The 24281-nt window shown below is 50.1% G+C and overlaps 1 protein-coding gene and 1 long non-coding RNA gene across 2 annotated transcripts in view; one reads left to right on the top strand and one right to left on the bottom strand.

The window, feature by feature from the left end:
- Nucleotides 1–5026, top strand: part of TRABD2B (TraB domain containing 2B) — a 204934-nt gene extending 199908 nt beyond the window's left edge. Inside the window, exon 7 of the mRNA XM_084785988.1 lies at nt 1542–5026. Coding sequence (XP_084642114.1) covers nt 1542–1746 — 205 coding nt within the window. The 3' untranslated portion in view covers nt 1747–5026. The remainder of the gene's footprint in view (nt 1–1541) is intronic.
- Nucleotides 1–21052, bottom strand: part of LOC311599897 — a 59626-nt gene extending 38574 nt beyond the window's left edge. The window contains exons 1-2 of the long non-coding RNA XR_014780053.1: nt 20692–21052; nt 7535–7675 (exon numbers count right to left, since the gene is read on the bottom strand). This is a non-coding gene — a long non-coding RNA (uncharacterized lncRNA). The remainder of the gene's footprint in view (nt 1–7534; nt 7676–20691) is intronic.
- Between the last annotated feature and the right edge of the window lie 3229 nt (nt 21053–24281).

Below are 24281 nucleotides of genomic sequence, written 5' to 3' on the forward strand. Positions count from 1 at the left end.
TCCCCGACCCCCACCCCCACCCCAGGGAAGGGCAGGGAAGGGCAGCCTGAGCCCTCACAGGGCACCCAGCCCAATTCCTCGAGGTCAACTCAGAACCTCTCAACTACCCAGGCTGGGCACACAACTGCACCTAGGTGTGGTCGGGTGGTGGTGGAGGGATGTGTGTGTGTGTGTGTGTGTGTGTGTGTGTGTGTGTGTGTGTGGTGTTGGAGGCTGAGGTAAAGACCTCTACTAGGCAGTAACTGAAACCAAGAAGGCCTCGGTCTAATGCTGGAAGCTCCACATCAGTGTTCAAGGTCTTACCAAGAAACAGTGTGCTTCACTAATGCTCACAGTTCTTGCCTCAGAAGCAGGTGGCCCCAGTGCCTCTCACCTTGTTAAGAATGCTCTTCTCCTTCAAGCTCAGTAGAAACAGAAATATGGCATAGGCATAGCACTGAGCATGATGACTGCCTGTGCTCATAAATATATCATAAATGAGGCACATTATTAGTCAAAGAAGCAGAGACATAAAAATAATAGTACTACTAGTAGTAGTAGCAGTAATAATAATAATAATAATAATAATAATAATAATAATAATAATAATAATAAAGCCTTCTCATACCTCCCAGGGCCAGGCACTGTTCTAAGACTCCTCAGAGAGAAAGCTGATCTTCAGCTCTCATAGAGCATCTGCCCACTACAAATGACAGTGAGGCTAGTGGGAAGTGGGTAGTATTTTATGTGAGCCTTGACTCTTCAAGGTAACAGGGCAGATCATAGGCCTTGAGGGGAGAAAGAGTGAGGCAAGTCTCTAGAGGTGAGACAACCAGAGCAAGACAGTGGGTGTGATGGGAAGGAGATTAGTAAACCAGGCCAGTATAGTGAGCTCATGACAAGCATGACAGATCCCATGTGGTTGAAGGCCAGCATGGCAGGAAACAAAGCCCACTGGGTTCTGTGAGCTAAACTGTGCTGTGGAAGTCCCCTGCCTCACCCCTGTTTTGCATACATACTCTATAGGAGTGCCTGCATCTCTCAGAGAGACAACAGTCTTTTGGCTTCTGCCCCAAGGGTGTACAAACCGACTTTGCCCCAGAACCTGGATACCTGGTAGCCTCTTTGAGGCCCCCTTGGTGAAAGGGGATAAGCCCCATTGTGAAGGTTTATTGGGAGGATGGAAATCCCATTTGAACAGCTGGCGTGGGAGACAGCAGACAGGGTGATGTGGTGATAATTAAGGTGTGCGTGTGTATATTCGGCCACCTTCAGCAACCTTGGAGGGGACAACAGGGGGTAGAGCACCTGTAGGCAGGGGGAAGCTATGCTCTCAGGGCTCCAGAACTGTCTACTCCATGGCTTCGCAATTGTTCCTGCCTGGGACCTGCCCTCAGGATTGGTGACAGGTGAGTCCAGCCTGTCCTTGGAGTTATGCTGAGCTGGCTGTGGGGTTCTAGACTGTTCCCCTTTCCAAAGCTATCTGCTAAAGACAGAGCTGAACCCCAAGATCTTCTTCCTAGGAGGAGGCTGCTGACGACTGCTGTGTTTCCTCTTTCCAGCACCACTATCTCCCCACCTCCGCTGCCCCTCCAGCCTACCCCCAGCTCCGGGACCACCAAGCCCTTGGTCAAGCCCTCACACCAACTCCAGCAACAGGACCCTGAGGGATCTACCAGCAGCTCAGCGCCTACACTGGGACTGCTCCCTGCCTTCGCTGCCACCATTGTCGCCCCTTTCCTACTACACACCCTTGGGCCTTCCTGACCTCTGCCGTCCTTGCAGAAAAGCCAGAGAGAAACCACAGGAGTCTGTGGCCATGCTCACCATCTGACACCACCTCAGAGGGTGCTGACACCTCAAGGCAGTTCACAGAGGACAGGGACCTTAGAACACTAGAGCTTTACTGTACCCAAGTTACATCTTCTTTTTTGTAGAAGGTCTTAATTTCCCATAGTGCTATGGGACTCTTTTGTAAAAATATGTGTCCATATTAAAAGAGAAAATGTATTTATTCTATCGATAAAACTATTTTTATGTAGCCTATGTTATAGTCCCTAAATTAGCCCCAACACCAACCCAGGGAAGGAGACCAGGTTCCCATGACCTCTGTGACCTGTGTGGACTGTGGCTTTGAATTGGCCTCAAGCCTCTTAGTCAGGCTTGGGTCTCCTGCTATAAGGTACTTCTGAGGGCAGGCGGAAAGGCAGCCCCGACTGGATTTCAGAGCCAGAGGCATGGTGGCCAACCACCAACCCCATCCCTGGATGGCTCCAGGCCCCAGAGGGACAATTTAAGAAAAAAAGAAAAAGAAAAAGAAAAGAATGCTGCTATTTTGAAGTCATGAGTGTCTGTGGACTGGCCCTCCAGAGCTCCCGGTGAGTTTTTCCATCAAAGTGGGAAATTGTTGCTGAGAGAGGTAAACTGAGTCCCATGGTCAGATGGCAACACTGAGACCCAAGAAGTGAACGGGGCTACCCAAGGTCACAAAGCAAGTGGGTGATCTATGTTCCGGTGGCACTGGTCCAGCTTTTATTCAACAAGGGCTGGTACACCACAGTGAAGTGAAATGAGCTGGGCATGAGGACAGGAGTGGGCACAGGACATTTTAGGGGTGCAGGAGCCACCAATTGTGGTTAAAAAAAACAGTGGCAAAGAGGGCTGCAGAAGCCTGCAGCAGGGTGCCCTCTGTGAGATGTGAGGAAACCCCATTTCAATGATAAGACTGAACGCCCAAAAGAGTGAAAAGAATCCACCCAAGGTTTAGCACCACCACCCCATCAGTGTGATACAAAAACTATCCTTGTCTCATCGACTGTGTTGTACTCCTGTTCTTTCTGTTTGGCAAAGCACCAAGGGACACAGGTTTCCCAAACTGGAACCTTCCCAGGCTTCCTTTGGCTGACAAGGAGGCCGGTTCACCAGCTCCCCCTGCTGGTTCCTACAGCCAGGGGGCTCTGTCAGGATGATCATGCCAGTGTGGGCAGGCAGGGAGTTGAGGCATAGAGAGACTTAGCCTTTTGTCCCCAGGTGCTGACTGGGGACACAGTGGGCCAAAGTGGGCCGAATCTCAGCCCTAAGCTCAAAACTAGACTTGTGCCTCATTAATTATTTAAGGAGCCCTACATCCTGAGAGCAGGAAAGAGCCCTCACCTGACAACAAGAGTAAAGAGTAAGGCTAAGATCCAGAAAGAGGAGAGACTTCGCCAAGGTGGCACAGCTGGGGCGGGCATGTTGACTCCGGTCCTGTTCTCTCACCTCACTGCACATGGGTTTCCCTGGCAGGCTTGATGGCGCCTGGTTGGCTGCAGCACCGCCATGCTTAGGTTGGCAAGCGTCTCCCTTCTGAGATGGCAGGGTTCTGGGCAGCTCACTGGATAGTCAGGGGTCCCACAGGCATCCTGGCAGGCAGCAGAATTCTTTCCATCTCTGCCCCCACTGGACAGGTTTAAGCCTGAGACCTGGCAAGATTCTAGAACTGTGTCTCACAGGGTCCCGCCAGCCCCGTGGGCACCACATTGTAAACTGAACTTGACCTCAACCAAGACTGGAGTCAGTTTATCCTTGGCAAAAAAAAAAAAATGTGACTTCCTATTGCAGAGTGGGAAGGGGCTTAACTGGCTTTTAAAGCAGGCTCAGAAGTTAGACATCAAACAGATCGCGCAGAGCGCTATTGGGATGAGATAAGTGTAAAGGAATTGGAAACACACAGGCCAGCTTCCCCTATTTGGGGCATGAGATGTATGGAGATCAAGCTTGAGGTTAATTAAAGATGAAGCATTTGGGGAAACAGTCCAGGCACCTGACCGTGTGCCCAGACCTGTGCCAGGCGTGGGGCCAAGATGGTGAATTAATGCAGCATGTAATCACTGTGAAAGCACAGTGCCAGGGTTACACACATGGGATGGATTGTACCCACCCTTCTGAGCCCAGAAGAGTTCACTATTAAGATGGGACAAGTGGGGCCATCCTGAATTACTGCTGTCCCGGCCCCAACTCCAGGCCACGTGTCTTTCCAGGCCCCTTCTTAAGGAAGATTGGAAGAGAAGAAAGTGTTCCAAACTCTCTTCCTCAGCCACACTTTAAAGTCTTCAAAGACAGTGTGCCAGGCTTAGTAGCATATGCCTGTAATGCCTCTACTTGGGAGCCTGAGGCAAAAGCATCATAAGTTTGTGGCCCAGACTGGAATACATAGTGGGTCCTAGAACAGCTTGAGCTACATAGACAGGCCCTATATGAAAAAATGGTGGAAGGAAGGAAGGAAGGAAGGAAGGAAGGAAGGAAGGAAGGAAGGAAGGAAAGGCTAGGCCAACAGATCAACAAATTTCCAGCTTGTTGTGGGCATTGAAAAGAGAGCCATTGTTGGTCAGACATCTAAGGCCGAAGTCTTTTGGCCCCTGGAGATCTCTATCAATCTAGGGTTTGAGCAAGTAACAAACTCAACCTGCTGGCCTACATCTTAGGAGACCTTGGGCACAAAAAATAAAATGTATGTCTATGCCACTTAAACGTCTCGCCCCTAGCCTATCAGCAGTTCCTCAGACTTCATATTCTGTCTAGCTGGACTCATAAAACATAGAGCCCTGTTCCCTTGAGAGTCCCACCAGTATTTTTAGGACTTTTCATTTTGACTCTGAGGCAGACAGAAAGATGGAAGGCCTGAGGCCCAGCAGATTAAGTGACCAGAACATGGTGAGGGTGAAAGAAAAAAAAAGGAGGTGCTATTACCAATCCCCAGGGTCAAAGCTACAGAGTCTGCAATGTGTGCACTGAGAATGACTCAAAACACTCATCTCGCACCGGAAAAAAAACCCTAGCACACCCTCCTCACATGGTGTGTGGTGACCTGCTGTTTCTTGCCCTCATCTAGACTTGGGTAAGCCTGGGAGCTCAGGTACTTTGTGCCACCGCTCAGCCCAGTGCCACTGTCGCAGCAGATCCCAAATAAGAGAACTGCTACCCAAAGGGAGCTCTTTTAAAAAGATAATATTCTATGCAACACTTGTAGCTTCAATGACATCCTAGGTGGAAAACAAAAACAAAACCAGAGCTGGGGGTAGTGAGAACCATGAGCTAAGGACCAGGCCCTCTACTTAGCATTTCAGACAGTCCATGACCAGGCTCAGCTGACCTTGCTGGTCATGCCTCATCCCTCTCACCCTGGGCCTGACAGATGGAATCCTATCTGTTATTTCTAGGATAGACACAGTGTTATATACATGCTGCTCTCTCGCTGAAGCTCCCCTTCCTGTTCCCCAGCCATTTAGTCCCGTGAGGATAACGCAGGTGGCACTTGCTCCAGGATGCCCCCATGGGGCGGGCCCTTTGTGCATTCCCAGTACCCATTACCACACCCACATTCCAGCATTAGGGCTGTTTAGATATGAACTTCTTCCTTATTGGGAATACAAGCAACTCGATGGGGTGGGTCCTATGTTGTCGGGTTTTTATGTCCTTCAGCACAAAGGTGATCCTCTGTAGCTGCCTGAGAGGGACAAGGCAGGAAAAAGACGGTGGAGCTCGGAAGGGTGAAAGACAGCCTTGGTTCTCTATTTGGGGACAGCTTCCACCTCCCCTGGCTGGTAAAGGACGGCATCTGAGGGCAGAGCTCTCCCTGGGTGGGGACAGAGACTTAGCGTAAAGGCCCCAACATTCAGTGGCTAAAGATGAGGTAGCCAGCTGGAAGTCTTGGCAAAGGGCTGGTGTAAATGACATGAAGGTCCCCCGCACCCCCCCCGCACCCCCCCCCCGCACCCTCCCCAGCTCTATAAGGCTCGAGTTCTTTAAACATTGTTCTTTTTCCAAAAATTCATCTAGGCGGCCAAAAATATCACCCTGGCTGGCCGTCTAAGCCTGTAGATTCAGTACTCAGTCAAGCTGGTCGATACCCCTCCCCCACTCCTCCACAGCCCAGCCAGGCCTGCCATGAACTGGCAGAAATTTCTGCTGCCTTCGGGCAAGGGACCTCTTGGGGAGGAGATGGCTGGGTTGAAAGCCTGCCCATGGCTCCAACTCAGAGCCACTTCTTTGTCTCTGCCCAGCCCTGGGGGAGGAACGACAGAGCTTATAAGGGCCCTTGGGACCATTTCTGGCCCTTTCGAGGGAATGTCAGCTCCTCACCTCCTGTCTCCAAAGGCATTCTGGGATCTTCCCCTCTAGAGGTGCCTGAGTTTTCTCTTTGCTTCCTGACCTTGGATGAGCCCCTGCCCATCTTTGAGCCTCTGTTTCCTCACAGAGAGAGTTTCCTGGGGCTAGGAAGGGAATTTTGTGTATAGTCTTGGGTATCCTTGAAGGTGAGCTTCCCCAGGCCAGTTTTCCATATAGGCCCCTCACAGGCCTCCGTGATTGGAGCACGTGACAGACAAGAAAGCATAACTTAGAGGTTCTCCCCTGCCTAAGACCTGTCTCGGGGAAATGTGATTCTGAGTGGGATCCAAGTCGCAGGTGCCTGGTGTGAGAGATCAAGGACTCTCAGCTTGGAGTCTTTCTGGTTGCCAAGCTGGGAGGGCATGGCTCTCAGCTAAAGATGTGGGAGGGGGTCCAGTTCTAAGCCTCAGATTTGTTGCATATTCCACTGTGCCTCACTGTACCCCAAGCTGGCTTCAGCTCTCGCCATACTTGTGGTGTTCTTTATCACCTCTTCCCCCACCCCGCCCCCTTGAATTGTCATGAAGAGTTCTTTAAGAATATAATAGAGGACAAAGAAAGATGCTATTAATGTTATTTTGCCAAAAAAATATTTTTGTAGCATAATATATTAATAAAAGATATTATGAACTTGACCCTGACTTGAACTTCTCCACTGACTTTCTGCAGGGAACGTTTGGGGAGTTCCCTGCCTCGTGAGGGCCAGGGCCTATGACCAGGTGGCACAGAGAATGTGAATGACCCCATTTTTCATGCACAGATTCAAGTGTGGGCTGAACGGGTGGCATGAGCAAGGACCGTGTAGGTGCAGAGGACGGGCACCAAGGGAGACGCGTACAAGCAGAGGGAGCGGCCTACGGCTTGGGGCAAGAGTTATGCAGCTGTGTCTTACACCGCTGGGACCTGGGCTCTGTTAATTCTTTCTCTCACCAGGGTTGTTATTGCTTCTTATCACTTTCCATACTTCTCTGCTTCTCCTTGGCTCAGGCCTACTGGGAAGTTGCTGCCAGCCACACCCATGTCCTCTTATTCTACTCTCTCCTTTACAGCCAAAGTGAGCTCTGCAAACCACAAGAGTGACCATGTCTCTCCCTGCTTTGAACACTTTGCAATGCCTCCCCCAGCAGCCCCTGCTTATGTTTCCAGCTAGAAAACCATTTCTCTGTGGTCCCTCTCCCAGGATGCAGTGCCCCCACAGTCATCGCCTATGCCTTCTGCTTATTGGCACTGTCCACCTTGTCTTAGCACGTGTGTTGCCAGTGATGCCAGGCTCCCTGCGTCTCCATGTCTCACCCGTTGATCCTTGGGCTCATGTGCATTCTGAATGCCTCAGCTCCAGCAGTATCTGTCCCAAGAAACCTCCCAACCCCTCCCACCTTGCTGGTTATTTGTTCTCACCACTCTCTACCTCACAGACTGCTAAGATGGGATTGTTGGCATGTTCTATCTTCTTGGCATCTCTGTGTAGTCACCTCCAAGCCCAGCGGCTGGTAGCTGCCACATAGACAGACACTGTCTGTAGTGGGGGCTTGAGGAAGAATGATGGAGTCTGTGAAAAGGAAAGAAAGAAGAGAGAGGCGGGTGGGTACCAATCAAGGCGCATTGAACTTTTTTTCTGCCACATCACATGGCAGCATCAAGTGTCATCTCCTCAAGTTTTACCATGGAAAGTCCCCCAGAACTTAGGGACAAAGAAGACATCCACTAAAAAGTTGGAAGTCATGGGCTGGAGAGATGGCTCAGTCAGTAAAGTGCTTGACATGTAAGTATGAGAACCTAAGTTCAAACCCTAGAGCCCTTGTTTTGTCTTGTTTTGTTTTGTTTTGTTTTTTAAAAGCCAGGCACAGTGGCACACATCTGTAGTCCCAGTGCTGAGGGCAGACAGGTTCCCAGGCTCACTGGCCAACCAGCACAGCCTACTTGCTGAGCCCTGGACCAATAGCTGCTGAAGGGGTGGGCCTCTGTCTAAGGCATGGATATTAATGTGACAACTGGTATACCAGGCAATGTGCGATGCATGTGACTCTAGAACATTTTATCCACAGAACTTCCACACCTTAGCACCATCATAAAGATGAAATAACTGAGCTACTCAACTGATGACACAGTGTGTTATACCCAGAACCCACAGTCAGGCCCCAAGCCAATCTCTTACTCTCATTCTGCTATTCTGGGGGATAAGGGACCATTGCTGAAAAATGGGAAGGGTGAGTGTTGGCACCCATACTCTACAGACCAAGTGGGTGAAGTCAGGATCCCATGAGGCTAAACATGTCCTGGAATCCACCCAGAATTTTGTTGTGTCTAACAACTGGGTGTAGACACTCCAAGGGAGAAGCCCTGCCCTGTTCCCAGTCCCTCCGGAGTCTTCTGGGGGTGACATCAGTGGTGTGGGAATTCTGATTCCTCTTTGGACCCAACCCTATGCTCTGTGCTCTCTCTCTCTCCCTCCCTCCCTCTCTTCCTCCCTCTCTCCCTCCTCCTCCTCCCTCCCTCTCTCTCTCTCTCTCTCTCTCTCTCTCTCTCTCTCTTACACACACACACACACACACACACACACACACATACACACACGAGCCTTGCTCAGTTCAAGTACTCCCTGAAGAAAGCTGTGACCCAGAAATACTACATGATGGAAAACCTAGGAAGAAAAAGGACTCCTTCAGGCACCAGCCATACTGCTCTCCATATGGCAACAGGTAACAAGTGGGGGCAACCAGTGCTTGTACCTAATATGCTGTACGCTTTGCTCTCCCCACCAGGAAACCCTGCCCAAACCCTCCTGTCCTGAGCTAATAACTGTTAGAGTAGAGGACACCACCATCTCATTAATGCAGCCCCAGGCAGGAGACCTTTCTATTCTGCTATTAACAAGTTCGTGATTGACCCATGGAGGAAGCTCGGGAGTGAAGGGGAGACCTTCCTAGGACCCATGCCCACTGGGAAATAGTCTTCCAGCAGAGAAAGTGTGTGAATCAGGGCTAGGGTCTCTCCATGGAGAAGGAAGCTCTACTTCAGGCTAACTAGTCTCTTCTCCTTCCCTCCTGATGTCTATCCCCTGCCTCCTGACATCTCATGCCTGTGTCCTCGCTCCTTGCCCACCATGTCAAGTCCTGTGGGGCCCCTCCCCCTCACTCAGAACATCTGCGGTTTGACAGTCTATCCTAGCACCACCATCACATAGTGTCCTAAAGCAAGCCACTTCCTGGGATGAAGTCCTCAGACCCTGACTTTCAGTCCTAGCTGGGCCTTGGTCTGCTTTATGGCCTCAGACAAGCTCTGGTCATCTCTGGGTAGGTCAAATCATATTCACAAAATATTTTTCATAAAGGATACCTTCTCTGGAAGACTGTCTCCATTAGGATTTGGGTTGGAAGAAAAAACAGTTTCTCCCATCTCTAAGGAGGTGGAAAGAAGACATTTTGTACGACCAGCAAAATAATCCTGTTTCTCTCCTGACAAAGAGGAAACTAGATTGAAGAGGCAAAAGGAAGAGTATTGTGATATTCAGTTTTCTGTTGCCATAACAAACACCTGAGATTAATCAATTTATAAAGCAAAAAGGTTTGGAGGCTTCAGTCCATTCTGCTGCTTTGAGCCTGTGGCATGATGGCCGTCACAGCAGAAGCACAGAACTGCTCACCTCATGGCTGAGAAGCAAAATGAGGAGAATAAAGCCAGGCCTAATGGCTGTCCCTTAAAGGGCCCAAACATCTCCTGCAAGGCCCTACCTCTTAAATTCCCACTACCTCCCAACACAGCTAGGGATCAAGTCTTTAACGTGTGGTATAGAACTGAGGTATAGAAAAGCTCAAGGAGCAAAGAAGATAAAGACCTCAGAAAGACAAAGAACCTCTCTTTCATACTGAGAAACTCTGCAAGTATTTCCATATCTGAGCCGCACAGCCCTGCCCTTTCCAGAAGGTCTCCACTGCGAATGAAGAATCAGTGGGACAAGGGACTTATTTGGGTGACCAAATAAAGTGTGGGGAGGCTCTGGGACAGGATGGGTAGGGAAGGGTTAGGGATGCAAGAGAGCCTTTGCCAGTGGAAAGGGGGGGTGGGAAGAAACAGTGGAAGCAGCCTGGGTTGGGAAAACAGAGAAATGAAGCCAAGGGATGCTCAAATAAGGAGACTGGACCACTGCAGTGTGAAGGAAGGAGCAGCATATGGCAGGGTCTCCGTGTCAGGAGGAATGTCAACACAGACTCAGCAAACCCAGAGTCGACCGGTGCTGGACCAGAGGTTGACATGGACCTGGAGACAGCGCTCCAGAGACAGAAGGCCCCTCTGGCCAGGGAGATTTGAAATAAACCACTTCCAGGACCAGCCAGGCTTTCCAAACGTTGCCAGGACAGCCACTCCCTTCATCCTCGACTAAGATCCTCTAGGTTCAGTCAGTCTTGGGCTTGGCATCAGAGTCCTTGGGTCCTGGGCTTGGCCTTGGACCAGGCCTCAACTTCCCTTCTCTCAGCCTCATTTTCCCTAGTTCTATAATGGGGTAATAAAAGGACCTCACCAGTAAGTAATAGTGAGATGGCAGATGGGAAAACACCTTAGAAACAGGCTCGCTGGACCAGTTAGCTGTTGTTGCTCCCCATGTGGCTACCACACACCTGCAGCATAGATCAGGAAGCAACTGCAGCTGAGACTTCTGGAATATTCTGCATACAGAGCGCAGGGTTGCCAGTAGCAACCGAGGACCTTTGCTAGTGCTGCTGAGTTAGGGCTTTGGGACACTACTCTGTGAGCAGCCAGGGGCCACAGCAGCTTTAGAACAGAGAAGTGGCAGGTACAAAGTAAAGCTCATGCCCTGGGACCAGTCTCATGCCTCTACTGAGCATCAGTGCTCACACCCTTACAATGGGAAAATACAACCAGAGCCCAGAGTTACCCAGAGAGTAAAGTAGGTGCCCCAGGCTTTGGAGAGGTGAGAAATGAAGCTCACTGCTGCTAGTATCAGGAAAAGGGGGAGAAAGGAGGAGAAATTTTTTTATTGGGCTTCCTGCCTTAGGCCTGGTCACAGAAACAAAATGACCCATACATCCCAGAGACCCTTCCGGTGCCCCACTGGGGTCCCCAAGAGGAATGGATCTGCCAAGGCCTTTCAGCTCCTTTCTTCTCTGGATCACCCCACATGAGACAGACCCCCACAGGTTTCTGAGGGTGCTTAGGCTTAGAAGGTGGCATTGGCTTCCCTATGTTCAGAAGCTGCCACCAGAGAGCAACACTACTTAGGCTGTGACCTTGAGCTCTAAACAGGTGACCTGAGAAGCAAGGCTAAAAAGTTGGGTGTGGAGAGGCAGGCTGTCCCCACTACCTCATTGTCCAGATAATGGCCAGTGAAGAGGAAGTCTACCTGTGGCTCTACACATTTACAGTGTGGGCAGGAATTCCAAGGCCCTTAGGCTCCTCTTCCAGCCTTGGCACACTGTGGCTTACCTAAATACAGAGCAGTGGGTCAAGTTCTCCTGAGCATCACAAACCTTCTGCCCTTCAGAACCTGAGGCAAGTGCTCAAGAGGCAGAGGCAGGGGGATCGCTGTAAGTTTGAGGCCAGCCTGGTCTACAAAGCGAGTCCAGGATAGCCAAGGCTACACAAAGAGACTCTGCCTCAGAAAACAAAAAAACAAAAACAGAACCTGAGGCAAAGGAGCACCAAGCCCCACGCTCCACGGGAGCTGAGGGTTGGGAGCACATAGCTATGCTCAGAGGTGGCCACTCTGCTGTGCTCTCAGACAAAGAAATGCCGCCTGTGTTTCCAGAGACTGCAGCCGCTGCTTGGAGCAGACAGTGCTGAATGCACCTCCCGCCTCGAGGGCCAGAGGGTCCTCAGGGAGCAGGGACACTGTGGAGTGTGCGCATGCATCCTCTGCCTCCTTGCTGTCCGTCTCCTCCTGGATCCCTCCCTGGGCCTCTAAAGCCTCCCAGGTAATATCACCAATCACATGTTCCACCTCTTCCTATAAACCAGGCTCCAGACACACACAGCTACGGGCACTCCCTGAACACACTTCTGCTGTCCCGGCTCCATCTTCCAGTCCCACCGTCCCCTCTAGCGTTGCTACCCATTCTCCCTATTTTCAAACTGAATGTTTTCTTCCTGCTGCTCAAGGCCTAGCTAAATTTCTACCTCCTTGCTAGAAGTCTATATTAGGGCTTTGCTTCAGTCTGCCTACCTGTGATGTCATTGCTTACCTGCCATGGGGACGTGGCCCTGCCCAGGGCCATATAAAGAATAGCCCCTCCTCCTGGCCTCTCTTTACTTGCTCTCTCTTCTTCTCACTCTTCTTCTCTCTGTCTCTGTCTCTTTCTCTGTCTGTCTGTCTCTCTCTCTCTCTCTGGGGTGCCCCTCCCCCTTTCCTTCTCTCCCCATGCTCACTGTTTCCTGGCATTTTATTATCTTATCATCTTGTTTTCTTATATATTTTCAAAAATCATAACAATCTGCCTGGCCCCACCCTCACACTTAGCATGTCTTCTGAAGTCGCAGAATGCTCTGCACAACCAGTCTCAGGATATAGTTTTCTGTATATCTACCCATTAAAATGTTGATTTTTTTTTTAAGGCAATGCCTGGGCCTTATTCATATGTGTATTCCCTCAGTGACCAGTGAGTCTTTAGAACAGTAAACATGTTTATTTTATCCATTTTAAACCTGAGATGAAGCACCATCCAGTATGAGTGCTAAATTATGGGCATCGGAAGAAAAGCAGTGGCTGGAGTTGTAGATCAGTGGTAAAGCACTTAGCATGTCTAAGATCCTGGGTTCCATATCCCCAAAAAGAAGCAAATAAAGAAATAGCAATACAAAAAAAAATGGAGGCAGCCACCCATTTTTATCTGTAAGCTAGCTTCTAAGTGTGTTCTTCCTCAGGGATTATATCTCCACCCACAGGTACCAAGGGGGTACAGGGATTGGGACATACAGTTGTTGGGGGCACAGAGGTTGTGTCTGTGGATCAGAGATGTTTAGTAACTTATAGAGAGACTCCTACAAAGAACTGCCACACCACCACCACCACCACCACCACCATCACCACCACCACCACCACATCACCACCACCACCACCACCACCACCACCACCACCACCACATCACCACCACCACCACCACCACCACCACCACCACCACCACCACATCACCACCACCATCACCACCACCACCACCACCACCACCACATCACCACCACCACCACCACCACCACCACCACCATCACCACCACCACCACCACCACCACCACACACCACCACCACCACCACCACCACCACATCACCACCACCACCACCACCACATCACCACCACCACCACCACCACCACCACCACCACCACCACATCACCACCACCACCACCACCACCACCACCACCACCACCATCACCACCACCATCACCACCACCACCACCACCACCACCACCACCACCACCACCACCACCACCACATCACCACCACCACCACCACCACCACCACCACCACATCACCACCACCACCACCATCACCACCACCACCACCACCACCACCACCACCACCACCACATCACCACCATCACCACCACCACCACCACCACCACCACCACCACCACCACCACTCACCACCACCACCACCACCATCACCACCACCATCACCACCACCACCACCACCACCACCACCACCACCACCACCACATCACCACCACCACCACCATTACCACCACCACCACCATCACCACCACCACCACCACCACCACATCACCACCACCACCACCACCATCACCACCACCACCACCACCACATCATCACCACCACCACCACCACCACCACCACCACCACCACCACCACATCACCACCACCACCATCACCACCACCACCACCATCACCACCACCACCACCATCACCACCACCACCACCACCACCACCACCACTACCACCATCACCACCACCACCACATCACCACCACCACCACCACCACCATCACCACCACCACCACATCACCACCACCACATCACCACCACCACATCACCACCACATCACCACCACCACATCACCACCACATCACCACCACCACCACCACCACCACCACCACCACCACCATCACCACCACCACCACCACCACCACCACCACCACCATCACCACCACCACCACCACCACCACATCACCACCACCACCACCACCACCACCACCACCACCACCACCACCACATCACCACCACCACATCACCACCACCACATCACCACCACATCACCACCACCACATCACCACCACCACCACCACCACCACCACCACCACCACCACCATCACCACCACCACCACCACCACCACCACCACCACCATCACCACCACCACCACCACCACCACATCACCACCACCACCACCACCACCACCACCATCACCACCACCACCACCACCACCACCACCACCACCACCACCATCACCACCACCACCACCACCACCACCACCACACCACCATCACCACCACCACCACCACCACCATACCATCACCACCACCACCACCACCACCACCACCACTACCACCCCAACCCCACCATCCAGCCTTGACAAGCATTCTTAGGAAAGTCCACTAGTAATTTTCTAGCATAGACCCTAAATCCACTTCATATAAACACAAAGCGTGTGCTTGCTAAGTCTTAAAGCTCACTGGTACTTACAGGAATGCAATCCCATAATCCCCGTCCATATTAGAAGGAGGCTGTTCTGAGGCCTTGTTCCAAACTTTACCGAGAGTGGCCTCATTTACAAATGCCAGTGCTTCCAACACTGCCCTACAGAGGTTATGACAATACAAGAGCCACTGTACCTGCCCCTGACTCTCCTTCCCTTATATTCTACCTGTCACAATGGTGACAGACAGGTACAAACCTTTGTTTACTTTGTGAGCTCCACAAGTGGTGTTGGCCACCGGCATTAACAAACCAAATCACATTTTAGTTTATTTCAAACCACTTTCCTTTTCTTTCTTTTTCCTTACAGCTAAGGCATTCAGTTTGGTTTTGCTTTACAGTCACTGCGTTAGTGTTTCCCATAAGTTTTATGTCTTCAATACAGAGAAACATTCTAAAATGTTTGCACTGACGTAAGTGCAAAGTCTGAAGAAACAGCCATGGCTCAGCACATCTCAGCTTTCAGAAATGACCTCCCAAGTGTTAGTACCTAGGACCAATGTGTGTTTGTCCTGTTCCCCTGTGGCTGTCACTGCATGGTCACCCTAAAGAAAACAGCACTTTGTGCCCAGAGAGGGAGGCAGATTGGTGGAACACTACAAAGGACAGCTGGCCTGGGTCCCAAGGTCGGTCGTGGCTGCTGGCTGTTTGTCCTTGAACATGTCCCTGAAGCCTCAGTCTGGGAAGCCAGAAAAATGAAGGCTGCCCTTACACAACCAGGATGCCAGTCAACCAAGGCAGCACCCTGGCGAGCTTCGTACCCGCAAAAGTGACAGCAGTGTGTGTTCTGGTGGCCCTTGAAAGAGACAAAGCAGGTGCCCTGCACTACCACAAGCCTTGCAACTTGACTCAAAGACTCCAGGGGGCTAGTTCAGTTCCCAGCCATGTTTCCAGCTCTGCTTTGCCAGCAACTTCGTAAATAACATCAGGACTGAGACACGGTTTCTACCCTGGAAAAAATGCAGGATTGGAGCAGATATCTGCAAAATGTTGTCTCCTTTCCCTGGGCTGGAATTCTTTCTCTACTTCCTCTACTCTCTACTTTTAACTCAACTGTCAGATTTTGAAATCATCTCTTCTTTAAAAAAAAAAAAAATATCTGTATCAAAGGTTAAATCCTACCCGCATACTGCCACCTGTGTGAGCATCTGGCCTGGGCAGTTTGACTCTGATAATCTTCTCCAGGGAGCCCCAGAGATATATGAGAGGTGCTTTAAGCATCCCTGGACAGAGACACAAGGTCAGCATCCATCATAGAGCACAGATCAGGCTTGAAGTATGTGGAACTGCAGGCAGGAAAGGTAGCCATGGAAGTGTGGGTGGAGTACAGGAAGGCAGGTAGGAAGGAATCACCCAGGATCTGTGCTGTGTGGATGACATTGTAGAGATGTCTAGAGTTCCACCAAGGTCCTCATCTGGGAAGTGATGAGCAGTACGTGGAGGTCCAGACTGTAGACCTTGGATTTGATCAACTGCTGACTTTTACCAAAGGAAAAAGTCTTTCCTCTGTGTGATGCCCATGCTCCGAAGGCATGCGGGGATGGCAAATATGCCAGGGAAATCAGGAGATAAAGAAGGCTGGGCCAGCTCTCCCAGCAGGCTCAGGCCAGTTTGCCAGAACAGGGAAAAATGATAAACACTGACCAGAGGGAGCCAGATCAGGCACCAAAGATCCTGCTGAAGGCCCCTTGGTCTCCACCTTTGCCTACACACTGATGTCCCAGGACTGACTGGCTCAGCCCAACTAGAAGTTCCATCCGAGCTCACCCCCACCACTCCTAGTCCCTACTGCCTGGGGACTCCGTCCCATAAGAAGTGTTCTGCCTGTAAGTGAGTTTTGTTCCATGAGGCACTCCTTCCTTCCTGGAGAAATCTGCCCATCCTGCTGTTCTGGCTCCAATATCACACTTCCCTTTCAGCTTTTGAATTTCAAAGCAGATCTGAGACTGACTGCAAACAGATGGATGGGGTCATAAAAATCCCCAAGCAGGGAGCAAAGAGGCTCAGCGCTATAAAGGAGACTCCCTGGAAGAATGCATGCACCCACGCTGGGTCGCCCCCTCTCTGCCCCTGCAAGCTCTCTGCAGCAAAAGCGCTGTGCATATATCTTTCTCACCTTCCCCTCTCCAAACTCTCTACTGGCCTTCAAACCTCAATCCCATTCTATATTTCCCAGGAAGCTTTTTGTGGTTTCCTCTCTCAGGCTATAACCTTCCCCACCCAACCAGCCACCAAGCTCTCCCTGGAGCATAGCGCTTTTAACTTCCTGGACTCATGGCATCTATCAATCATATGCATCTTGCTATATTACTGGCAAGGATTTTACGTGTCTTACCTCTCCAAATAAATTCTACGCTTAAGATTGAAAAAAAAAACCCTCTCTCTTTTTTTTTTGCTAATCCAATATTGGACAAATTGACACCAAGTAGGTACTTTCTAAAGGTTAAATGACAATGGCCGGAAGTGAATGGAGTCGCCACGACATGAGGATCTGTTAGAAAGCCACTCGGGAAATGTCCTTCGACTGGAGGGGGTTGGGGCACTATCAGAGTGCTTGGCTGCTCCCAAGAGTGACTTGAACGATCTCAGATGGGATTTCAGAAGGGACACTGAAATGGATTGTTGGGGGTATGGAGTCTGTTAGAAGAGGTACTTAGTGCCGTGGGCAGGCAGAAAATAACAGCCTAGCTGAGGCTCTGAAGAGAGTCCAGACCCCAGCACCAGAGACAGACAGCAGGCAGGAGCTCTGAAGGGAAGACTGGGGTCGGGGGCAGAGGGGAGCAGAAGTGGAGGCCTCTTCTTAAACATTTCTGAGGATGAGGATGGTTTCACGCTGCCAGCCAGCAGCCAGGCTCTATGATTCCGATGCAGAAGGCATGATGGAAAGCAGAATGTATGGCTGCGGCTAGGGGCTTTCTTGTCATCTCCCTTCTCCAGGTGAGAGATCCCACACCTGGAAGTCTGGTTCGCTAGGAGTTCCAGTGCCAGGGACAATGTCTCAATAGGGTGCCTGCCAGTATCTGTGAAAGAAGAAAGCTGCTGCTTGTGCTATGGCCTGAGCAGCAGCTGGAGTCTAACATTACACTCTTACAGTGACTTCATTCAAAAGGATGCCCTATTGTGTCCGCAGAGTGAAGAACACTTCCTCTTGGCAGAGAGAACAAAGAGACTGAACGCAGGGGCAAGCTGGGTAAGGAGGTAAAGTGAGTTGGACACCACAGGACTTAGGCTCTAATGGACCTGGCCTCAAACCCTCATTCTATTCTTTGTGAGTTCAATCCTGTGCAGTAACTCACGTTCTCAGAGTCTTGGGTTTTGGGGGGGGGTTTTTTTGTTTGTTTTTTTTATCTGTAAATAAGAGTTACAGTCAAATCTATTCCCTGGGCTTTCTAAGGACGGACATGTGTCACGTGACACCTAAAGAGCAAAGCCTTCTTCCCAGTATCCTTGAGAGTGAAGACCTCACCCCTGCTTTATAAAGAAGAAGAACCAAGTCTCCATGACTGTGGTCACTCAGGAAATGTCAAATTCCACAACCTTCAGACTTAACCACTCTCTAGGCTTCAGATGTAAATGGAATACTTGAGATGAAGGAAGCAATGTCATATGCAAGAAAATGTTGCTTGGAATTTTTCCTTGTATCTACAAGATAGAGCTGAAGCTCCAAAATCAAATATGATGCATCTCTAATGAAGAAAGGAGTCAGTCAGTCCCTGTGGGTCTTGCCAAGGTAGAGCAAAACTGATTCAGAAGTTCCCACAGCTGCCCAGTAACAACAACCGATGGAGGCTCTTAGAATAACTGGTACTGGTGGATAAACACTATTGGATCCTATGTGCGTGGCCTTACAGGGGTGACTGTAGCTCACTGAAGGAGTGGCTGGGAAAATATGAGTCATTTCCTCTTTTACCCCACCAAGCCAGATCAATAAGCAAGTTACATTTGAAAGCCAAGCCACTGAAGTGGGCCACACAAGCAGAAGGAAAGAGCGATCCAAATCAGACTGTCATGAGGTTCTGCCCTCAGATATTCTGGGTAATCATTCTTCTTGGGTCACTTGGAAGGGACATGGGCAACCCATCTCAGAAATTAGCAATGTGGCACTTCAGACCGATTAAACGTAATTATGATTGCGTTAACTACATAGCGAGTTGTATATAATTTTCATTCCAAGGCATGAATGAAAGAAACTCAAACACTCCCAAAATGACAGCCCAAGTGACTTTAAAACAACAACAACAATAACAACAAAATGCCCTGCAGGCTTTGTGGTGTAGACAACATCTTAGCTGGTTTTGGATTCTGGAGTCAAGAATGAATGCAGTCGGCATTTGATAGGAGTTCATTTCAATAATGAGTTCCTCAGAAGAGACCCTGGGAGACAGTTTCTCTCCAGCTCAAAGCAAGATTTTTCATTCATTCACTTAGCTCTTAAGGCCATGTTCACATGGGGAATGCCAGTGCCAAACTGCATGCATTGAGAGCTGCATGTGCATAGTCCCAGCCAGGCTCAGGAAGGGAAAGCAGGAGGATCTTCTTGAGTTCAAGACCAGTCTGGGCAACATAGGAAGACTCTGTCTTAGAACAACAAATGCACACACACACACACACACACACACACACACACACACACACACACACACACACTTCTATCTTAGGCCCTCCATTATCCCACCAAGATGCTGGATTTAAATTCTCCCTTGCATTGCACCAATGATCCTGAGGAGCCAGTGCTCCTGGCCCCAACTTTCAGACATGGATACTAATGTTTTGAGAAATGAGAAGTGACTGAAGAGCATCCTGGGCCTAAGTTTTCACACCATCCCCATTCGGCCACTTCCTAGCTCTAAAATCTGGGGAGAGGTTGTTATCTTTCAAAAGCTCAGCATCCATGTCCACCACTTCTCCTGGCTCACCTATGCTACCATATCACATGTTCTCCTGGCCCTGGTACCTTCCTGTGCTGGGGCCCTGCCCTCCCCTCCTCTGTGCGTGGTATTCATCCTCTTCCCAATATTTGCCGCATTCCTCCTGCCCTCTTCATGCTGTATGCAACAGCTGCATCTCAGAGACATCTCTGGCACCCCATATGATATGCTGCCCCTAGATTCTGTCCTCATCCTAGATTAGGGTTTTTTTTTTTACCGACAGTCACCTTGGTAGTACATTGTAAATCTCTTTTTGAGCCTGGTGTTCACACACACACACACACACACACCAGAACACACAGTCCCTGTGACTGACACCCTTCCTGCCTCTCCTCCACTGCCCTACCTCCCTGATCTGACTCTTAGTTGCCTCTCAGACCTCTGTGGTGTCACTTGAAAGCTCTGATGCAATGAAGTTGGACTTCTCTATTTTAATGAGGTGTGAATAATTATAGGCAGAGCCCAGCCAAGACTCCCATTTAGGAACTCATCCACTAGACAGATCTCAGATGTGTATTCTGTGTGAGTCCCCAGACCAGCTCTGAGGAGGCACAGACTAATAAAACACCCTCCTTAGAGTGCAACCAGAACATTGCACTACAGAACTTTCTGGCTTCCCATGGGGCGGGGGACCCACCAGCTAACAGCAAGCTTTCTTGACCGTGGACTGTACCACCTTTGGCTATAGGTCATGACTCTGGGTTATAGGCACAGAAACCAGCCAAGACAATACTAATGACATGAAAAGTAGATTGAGTCTGTCTGCACAGCCCGTGATAGATAACAGAAACACATGGAGAGTGAGTCACGGATCCTCAAGGATCTTCTGTCCCATTTAGTCAAGAGAATAACGCGTGATAATCAGGCTTTGGGCTTTGGGTAAATGTATTAAGTCTATAGTAAGCAGATTTGAAAGGATAAGTAGCAAGTAGCAGAAAGAAAGAAGTGGCAGGTAGCAAAACAACATAAGATCAGAGACTCACCCAGGGGAGTCAGCTTCTGTGGTCTGTCATCATCAACTCAGGCTTATAAGCATCCAGCAGAGAACACCTGGGGAAGTTGAGGCAGGTATCTGGAGTTCCCAGTTGAGCTGCTCTCCACAGATGAGTTTCCCATGGCTACATTTCTATTTCTTTCTTTTTATATCATGGGATAAACAGTAACCTCTGTTGGAAATGCTTTTCCGTCTAGATGTTCCCCAGGACACAGTTTCTCTATTCTCTTCCTGTCACAGAGTGGGACAAGGCCATCCCATCCTTTGACAAAGGGTCTTGGAGGACTCATTGAGACTACCATGCTTGGCTCTGAGATGAGGCATCCACCTGCTTCCAGAGCCAGCTTCTCACTGGACTCAAACAGCACGGGGCCACTCACAAATATAACATACTGTACAGCTTCACAGCTGTGAGTGGGTTGCTGAGGGTGGTGATTTGCAGGCAGAAAAACTTACAGGAAACTGAAGGGAAAGGAACTGACATGCAAGCTAGTGATGGAGCAGAGAGCAGCGCTTCACTAAACAGGGAGATGGGATGGGACCAAGCAGGGGAAAGTGGGGCCTATGCCTATGTGTGGGGCTTCCTGCTGTGTGCTCCATTCTATGGCCCTCCCTCAAAGCCTTAGGCTGGACGTAGTGTACTGCATCACTCCATGAGGACAGAATCACAGAAGGAAGTCCAAAGCACAAAGGCTGGACAGTGAAAGTAAAGGTGGGGGCGGGCAGGAGGAGGAGGAGGAGGAGGAGGCCTGAGCTACCCAGGAAGGCAGGTCGCTTTTCTCAAGTTGTCTGACTGCCCGAAGGGCGTGCATGCCATGTCTGCCAACCTACCTGGACCAGCCTAACCCAAGATTGGTCGTATCCACGTCCTGCACAGACCGTAGGCACAGAGGTTGGAAAAGCACTGCCGGAAGCAAACGTTCAGCTTGCAAAGCACCCGCAGCAGCCTGGAGAACTACAGTGCCGTATAGGAGTGCAATCAGGGAAGGGCCTTCCAACAAAGACACTGCAGCAGCTGCGTCATCCCTGAGAGATGAAGGCACTCAGCTGACAGACAGGAACTCAGGAGGCGGCTGGTTTTACCGGGACACATACTCCTCCCATCTTGTGCTTCCTCAGCCCTGACAGCCCCTTCCCGCCTGGTTCGGCTGCCACTCTGTTTATAGTTCTTTCTCACTACTGTGGGCCCCATTCACAAGGAAAAGTCTGCATACTATTTCACTGAGCCCTTTAGTTTGAGTTTCCTCAGCTCTGCCCCACCCCAGGCCCCTGGTCCCGGACACACTAAGCACTCTCACACACACACACGCTCGCATCAGTCAGGAGAGGACCCTTCCTACTCTCATGGCTCCTCCTCCTACTCGCACATAGGACAACAGTCTTCTCCTTCTACCTGGCCCAGGACGTTGTGCCATGCTTTCGCCCTCAGCCTCCCTACCCTCACTTCTTTAGTGCCTTCTTTCAATATCAAATGCCCCTCAGTGCCAAGGGTATGAAAAACACAGCTGGTCCCTAAGGTCAGAAACTGTGACCAGTGTCTTCTTTGGAGTTCTCTAAGAAGCAGCTCTGCTCCTGCAGCCAGTTAGGACTTAGGATGGAGTTTACTCAAGGAGATAAAGAAAAAGGAAAATCAGGTATTTTTGCACTTGACTAAATTCGATCATTCAGGCTAAAAGCAATCATTCATGCAGCTCCAGGAAGGTGCATTGTCACCAGGAAGCTGGTCACAAAGGTAAAGCCATTGGTCATGCTTTGCTCACTCAGCCAGAGGTCCACCCAGGCACTGAAGCCCATATCAGATCTCATGCTTGCTTGAAAGCTGTGCAGACCACTAAATGACATGTCCTCACCAGCCTCATTATTACCCATGGAGAGAAAAGTAATCGCATGGTCAAGTCACTCAGGTACGTCATCTCTAGGCTAGGGATTCAAGTTAAGCCTAAAGCCAACTGCTGGCAATCAAGTGTAATGCTTAATTAGGTATCCTTCAGCAAAGGCCCCTCACAGCTTGCAGCTTGGTTCTCTCTCTCTCTCTCTCTCTCTCTCTCTCTCTCTCTCTCTCTCTCTCTCTCACACACACACACACACACACACACACACACACACACAGAGAGAGAGAGAGAGAGAGAGAGAGAGAGAGAGAGAGAGAGAGAGAGAGAGAGAGAGATTCAGAGAGTCTCTTCAGCCACATTTGCCTCCCCAAGAAGCTATGTGAACTTTCCATTTGCCTCTTAGATTTTGATGTGAATTTTAGAATTGGAACATGATTTTTAAACATTGTTTATTATAAATAAATAAATGAATGAATGAATGAATGAATGTCACAGGATGCTAGCTGTACCTCTGCTAAACCAAACTCCTTAGACTGGAGCCAGTGTTGGTGACCACAGCTGCACTTGACAGAGGGGGCCTGTCCTGTATCATTTATACTGTGTAACAAACCACCCACATTGTAGTAGCTTCCATTACAAGCATTTCTCTGCTCACAGGTTGCCAGTGGCTACCCCTCCACCAGCTTAGCTGCTACAGTGTAGATTCTGCAGAGTCCCAGTGTGTCCACAATGCAGAGTGGCTGATTTGGTTGCTGTATGCTCTTTCTCCGGCAGGCTGAGGGGGTGGGGACTTTCTTTAGCAATCACCAAAACACAAAGTCCTTTAGGTTCACAAAAATCACCTGAGAAGATCAAGTCATTCGACTGAGCAAAGATCAATGGAAAGAGCCGCCGCTCCCCTGGCTTACACCATGAGTCTGAGGTGGGGGCAGGATCAGAGGGCACACCTCTGGCCATTCCGTCCATAATGATCTTGCAGTCCCAGAAAGAGCACTTGGACTTGAAGTCATGTGCCCTCTCCACACTCACTTATTCACTCGGCAGATACCTAACCTGCCGCGGGGGCTCTGCAGGGTTGTCATTGAATCTGCCAGTCTCTTCAGAAAGTCGTCATCCTCCGTGCCCTCCTCAGGCCTGCCTCTGAGCACTGGGCTCCTGATGGGACCTCTCAGACCTTAGCCTCAGCTGGACTTCAGTGGCCAGCAGCCCCACTTCCTCCTTCTAGTCTGTCTTCTTGCCCTCCTTACAGTGTCAACTGTATACCTTATTCCTCTCCACGGGCTCTGACTCCGGGCCTCCTCTCTCAGTCTGGTTTGCAATCTTGCCTCCTACTTCACAGTAAAAGAAGAAACCCTCCCATGAAAACCTCCACGCTCCTCTACACACACACACACACACACACACACACACACACACACACACACACACACACACCCTCTGCTTCTGCCTCCCCTACCACATATCCCTTCCAGGTGAGTGAGGACTCTCTCCCCTCACTCCTTTGCCGACTTCACATTATCCGTTTTCCCTTTCCTTAACTGATCCCTGCCAAGCAGATCATGGGCAGCAATGTCTAGGAAAAGCCTAAGCCTTTTACACCTTAAAAATAAATCCTTTCCCGGACCTCCCAGCCACCGTCAATTCTCCCTTTTCTCCCTCTGTTGCTGTGAGGTCCCTTTGCTATGATTTGAACAAAAACAAAAACCGATGATGCTGAAACACATCACAGAGAGTTCTGCACAAAAAT

The sequence above is a fragment of the Acomys minous genome (assembly GCF_964271855.1).
Source record: "Acomys minous genome assembly, chromosome: 6".
In the NCBI taxonomy this organism is placed as follows: domain Eukaryota; kingdom Metazoa; phylum Chordata; class Mammalia; order Rodentia; family Muridae; genus Acomys; species Acomys minous.